This window comes from Trichechus manatus, unplaced genomic scaffold (genome assembly GCF_000243295.1).
Source record: "Trichechus manatus latirostris isolate Lorelei unplaced genomic scaffold, TriManLat1.0 scaffold00273, whole genome shotgun sequence".
In the NCBI taxonomy this organism is placed as follows: Eukaryota; Metazoa; Chordata; class Mammalia; order Sirenia; family Trichechidae; genus Trichechus; species Trichechus manatus.
In genome coordinates, this window is record NW_004444209.1 from 696,375 (window position 1) to 702,374 (window position 6,000).

At 35.7% G+C, this 6,000-nt stretch overlaps 1 protein-coding gene across 1 annotated transcript in view; it reads left to right on the forward strand.

Annotated features, from left to right (window-relative positions):
- The window catches only part of SUPT16H (SPT16 homolog, facilitates chromatin remodeling subunit), a 41,679-nt gene that overhangs the window by 19,755 nt on the left and 15,924 nt on the right, over positions 1-6,000 (forward strand). The window contains exons 2-7 of the mRNA XM_004389984.2: positions 331-423; positions 1,495-1,665; positions 2,646-2,798; positions 3,280-3,426; positions 3,847-3,998; positions 4,741-4,913. Of these exons, the coding sequence (XP_004390041.1) occupies positions 331-423; positions 1,495-1,665; positions 2,646-2,798; positions 3,280-3,426; positions 3,847-3,998; positions 4,741-4,913 (889 nt within the window). The remainder of the gene's footprint in view (positions 1-330; positions 424-1,494; positions 1,666-2,645; positions 2,799-3,279; positions 3,427-3,846; positions 3,999-4,740; positions 4,914-6,000) is intronic.

Consider the following 6,000-nt stretch of genomic DNA (forward strand, 5'->3'; position numbering starts at 1 on the left):
GATGACTGCACATGGGCACAGGGTTTCTTTTTGGGGTGATAAAAATGCTCTAAAATTGGATTGTGTTGATGGTTGCATAATTCTGAATATGCTAAAAAACCACTGAATTATATACTTTAAGTGGGTGAGTTGTATGGTATGTGAACCATATCTCAATAAAGCTGTTTTTAAAAATAGTAACTAAGGGCTATGAAGTTGCAAAGCTAATGTATACTCTAAACTTAGAATTATTAGGGAAAAATTACTACAAAATTTGAATACTGAGGTCTGTATTCCTGTTTTGCTAGTGGGAAAAGAAAGTGACCAGATTACCTTTTCCTTATTTTTCAGAAAGGAGAAGATGAGTATGCCAATGTTGATGCCATTGTTGTATCAGTGGGTGTTGATGAAGAAATTGTTTATGCCAAATCAACTGCCTTACAGGTGAGAGATTTATAGCAATTTTTAGCCCTGGGGGGTCATTGAACTACCTATTGTACTGGTCAATACAGTAGCCACTAGTCACATTAAAAATTCATCAGTCCCACTAGTTGTGTTTCAGGTTCTCAGTGAACACACGTAACTAATGACTACGGTATTAAATCAAGCAGATAATGGAACATTTCCATCATCACAGAAAATTCAGATGGACAGCACTGATTTGGAACATAAGGAAAAAGAAGGAAAGCGTGTCAGTTAGGATGGATTTAACTGCATATACCAGAAAATACTAAATAACAGTGGCTTAAACAAAATATTTATTTTTCTTGTATGTATTCTTCAGAGATCCAGGCCTCATTCAGGTCTACTCTGCCATCCATAGACTATAGCCCTCATGTTCTTAGTACAGAACAGTTGCTAGAGCTCCAGCTATCCCATCTGTATTCCGTGCAAAAAGATGGAAAAAGGGATGACAATGGAAGACCACCTTTTAAGATTTGTTTGAGGGCCCACACAAATCTTCCAATTTTATTGCCAAAATTTAGTCTCATAGCCATACTTAGCCGCAAGGAAGGATGGGAAATAGTGTTTTTGCTGAGCAGTGTGCAAGCTAAAAATCACGAGTTTATTTTGAGAGAGGAGGGAATAATTGGTAGGTAACTATCAGTCTTTGGAGAAGTAGAACGCACAGTTCTCTGAGGTATTACTGTAGCTCTTATTTTATGTATTTCTGTGTTATTAACCAATGATATAGTTCACATTGATATAAACACAAATTATCCAAGTGATTTAATGGTTTTTATTATTAAATATTCATATTTATTATTAAATATTATTAAATATTCATATTCAATATGAATAACATATTGAACCCGCATGTACCCATCATCCAGTTCCAATAAATTATCAACTCCTGGTCAATCTCATTTCATTAAATTCACATCCAGGTATCCCCACCCCAGATTATTTTAAAGCAAATCTCAGTTATCATATTTTATCTACAGATATTTCAGTATGAATCTGTTACATTTTTTATCTGTTAAATACTGTTGTTACTGTTGTCTCTTCCCATAGACATGGCTCTTTGGTTATGAACTAACTGATACTATCATGGTCTTCTGTGATGACAAAATCATCTTTATGGCCAGCAAGAAAAAAGTGGAGTTCTTAAAACAGATTGCCAACACTAAGGGCAATGAGAATGCTAACGGAGCCCCTGCCATCACACTGCTGATACGAGAAAAGGTCAGGAGAAACAAAGAATATGACATAAATGTGAAAAAATGTTTAAAAGTGAGAAACAGAAATGCTGTATAGGAATTTCAAAAGAACGCAAGGGGAAGGTTTTAGTAGGCTGTGGTTGTAATTACAAAGTTCTGTCACATTGTTGGGAAGAGGAGAGTTCAATAACTCTTATCAGTTCTGTGGCAAAACGAAGGGACTCTGGAATTCTAGTGAACACTAACTTTATCTGTCCATTCTCAAGGACACTGACAGTTTGTTTCTTTTTCATCGGAGTGCCTTAATTAGAGCAAATAGCCTTAAATATCCTTAAGAAAACTTAGTCAGGACTATGGGACATAAAATTATACTCGTGAAGATTGTGCTTCTTAGCTCAAGTAGATACATGAGACTAACTGGGCAGCTCCTGTCCAGAGGTGAGATAAGAAGGCAGAGAGGGTCAGGAGCTGGTTGAATGGACACAGGAAATCAGGTGGAAAGGAGAAGTGTGCTGTCACAGTATAGAGAGAGCAATTAGGGTCGCATAACAACGTACGTATAAATTTTTGTATGAGAGACTAACTTGAATTATAAACTTCCACTTAAAGTACAACAATAAAATAAAATTAAGAAAAAGAAACAGTCATATTTCAGTTTTAGTTTTTATCAAATGTGATCTCTTTTGTCATACTGCCTACCTGACCTAAGGATTTTCTCTCAGAATATTGTTCACTTAGTGTATGAGTTTCTTAACTGTTCCTGAAGAAAAGAATAATCTTGTTACTATCTGTAACACTTTCACTTAAGTATATAAAAATGAACAAACAAATTTGTGTAACTTTTGGTGTGTTACTATCTGCCCTAGAAAAGTGGGTGGAGGGTGGGAGGAGTTATTCTTTCTACAGTTCATAATATTCCTCTCTCTGCCTATTACTAGTAGATCATAGCTGTTTAAGTCTAAAACTAATTCACAAGCCCCTTTTCTTTCTTTTGGCACTTAACAGAATGAGAGTAATAAGAGCAGCTTTGACAAAATGATTGAAGCCATTAAGGAAAGCAAGAATGGCAAGAAGATTGGAGTGTTCAGCAAAGACAAATTCCCTGGAGAGTTCATGAAGAGCTGGAATGACTGTCTCAACAAAGAGGGCTTTGACAAAGTAAGAAAACTGGAAACAAGCAAATTGGGAGTTTAGAAGACAAAAGTGTGACGGGGTTCCATAACAGAAAGTGTAGGGAATTTGTTTTGAGAAAACCATTGTGTTCATTTCCATTTCCTTTTTTTTATTCTCTTTGGCTGAGCAGTAAAATCTTCTAGTCCAAAAGAAATTTTTTTTTTTCCTTTTTCCCTGCCCTTCTGCCTGTCTTCCTTCTTCAGCCTTTAGAAAAACCTCAGAGAGGAAGATTTACATTTTACATGGTGCATTAGCTTATGGCTTTTTAGACCACACACGAAGCAATACCAAAGAGCTATTTCATTGTTTGTTCAATCCAAGAAGAGAATATTTAGATATTCCACAGACCACTGATGAGTAGTTTGCTGAATAACCAAATATTATTATAATATTCAAATTGGAAGAAATGGATTTCTTCAGTAATTCTATGTTTGCATGTTAGAAGTTCTTGTCACTTTAATTGCAGATAGATATCAGTGCAGTTGTGGCATATACCATCGCTGTAAAGGAGGATGGAGAGCTCAACCTAATGAAAAAGGCAGCCAGCATCACTTCTGAGGTCTTCAACAAATTCTTCAAGGAAAGAGTTATGGAAATAGTTGATGCAGATGAGGTAAAATGGGAGGGGAGAGTCTTTTTACTGTTTTAATGGAGCAGAAATAAGTCCCTACCACATGATTTTTTTTGGTGCTTTTTCAGCTTTCTTTGAAATTAAGCCTTTGATACCTAAGTTGGTGATGTGTAATTGTGCCGTATCTCTTTCGAAATAACTAAACCTATACTATGGTTTTTGAGGTTACCTAGTATTTGACTTGAGGAATCTTTGAATGCTTGTAAATTCCTCTACTGTTCTCTAAAGTTGCTTCACATGTATACCAAATATTACCCGACACATGAGCCATGCTATAAGGCTTTTATATAATCCTTAATGGTGTCAGAATAGACGTTGCCTTCAAATGATAATGCCCCAAAACTCAACACCCCTCTTTAGCACCTCTAGTAAGTGTTATTTTATTTCTTGGTACTCTTACAGAAAGTTAGACACAGCAAACTGGCTGAGTCTGTGGAAAAGGCCATTGAAGAGAAGAAATACCTAGCAGGGGCAGATCCCTCTACTGTGGAAATGTGTTATCCTCCTATCATCCAGAGTGGTGGCAACTATAATCTCAAGTTCAGTGTGGTGAGGTAAGTATGAGAACGTCAAATCTAACCACAACCAGAGCATTTCTGTCTTTAGAATTTATTTTGTCTTTGACTCAGTCTAGTGATTTTGTTTTTCTTATTATAAAAGTAATTCATGATCCTTATAGAGAATTTAAAAAAGCAGGAGAGAGAATAACCAGTTGTCTGCCTTTTACGTTTTCTTGTCTGTTTTTTTCTGTACGTATTTCTATTTTGTTTCACGTAGTTACTAGTTCCTTTAACATTTCAATGTATTTTTCCAAATTATTACAAAGGCTGGAAAAATGGAAGACATGCTGAAAAAAACCATTAAAATGATATTAGATGTACCATAATATAATTCCCCTTCTAATTTTTAAAATACTGTAAAGAATGCTGGTCATTCTGATGGGATTAATTATAACCCACAATTGATAGTGGGCTGATGAATGAGTGACTCCTTGCTGCCATGCGATTAGACTATAAAAAATACAGTTTCAGTGTATCCTTTGCCTGTTTAGAATACAATAATTCAGCTTTTCACTGGATTTTTATCTTAAAAGTTCTGGTACCCAGTTCTTACTCTAGAGTTTTAATAAACTGCAGTTTACTTACTTAAAAAAAAAAAAATTTTTTTTTTTTTGTTCGTTATCCCACATCAGCTTTGGGATATAGCAGGGAAAGGTATCATAGATGTCGTGTGCCAATGATGCTAAGGACTTCACTAGTTTCGGTAGTGACATGTTTTCCTCCTTTGGGTCTCTAGTGACAAGAATCACATGCATTTTGGAGCCATCACTTGTGCCATGGGTATCCGCTTCAAATCTTACTGCTCCAACCTTGTTCGTACCTTGATGGTTGACCCTTCTCAGGAAGTTCAAGAGAATTACAACTTTTTGCTCCAGCTTCAAGAGGAGCTGCTAAAGGAATTAAGACATGGTGAGATGCCTTAGAAAAGAAGGTTTGGAGATAATCTAGCAAAAATGTCATTAGTGTTTATGTGAGTTTATATCCTTGAGGCTGTCCTGCTATAGATATAATTAGATTTTACTAACCTCGAATCATCCTAACATTTAGTTCTTAATTTACTTTTTTTTCAGGCATGAGTGGTCATGGTGATTTTACTGGTGCTTACAAAAACCTCTCTTTTGTATTAGGCCTCTGTGTCCAAATTTTTATGAAATACATTGTATTACTGTTCTTTTAGAAAGTTTTGAGAATTAGTATCTTTACCAGCAGGATATATAATATTAATCCTATAGTTAATGAATACCAAGGATACCAAGACTCTTAGTATGAAAACTGGACTGGTAGGAACTTTGCTAAGCAAGCAAGTAGATACCTTAAAAGAAAGCAGAGTGCTTAACTTCTCTTTTACCTTAAGATTCTGCACACCTAAATTGACTAAATGAAACTTTTTGTTTGCCCCCTTTAAACTACTTTGTAAGCCCACCCATGTTGCCCAGAGCTTCCAGACACCATTCCTCCGTGATAATCACCAAGTCAGTCGTGAGAAGTTCTGTTGGAAATCATGATACAGACTCCTCTGGGGTCACCATATCTAGACAACTCTGGCTTGAAATAGCCATTCATAGCCTAGGTCTTGAAAAACTAAGGCCAGAGTCCTTCTTAACGGTTAACACTTAACAGTTAACGTTTAAAAGTCCTGTTTTCCAAAATGTATAATAAGTTTAATGTTATACTATTTACCTAACTCTTAAAAAATTATTTTGCTTCACTGAGACCAACTGGTATACCACAATCCCCTTGGGTCAGTGATTCTCAAGTAGTATAATTAAGAATGATTGGGTGATGTATTTTTTAAAATGCAAATTTCTGGGCCCTGCCATCCCTGAGACTACATTCCTTAGATCACACTTTGTTTCTCAAGTATGCTTTAGTGGGAAAAAATTTAATTTAAAAAAATGTTGGGTGAGATTGTTAACCATTGTCATAGGGCAACATTTGTAGTAACTGTTAAATGGGAGACTATTTTGTCCTGTAAGCCTTCATCTTAAGTGAGAAT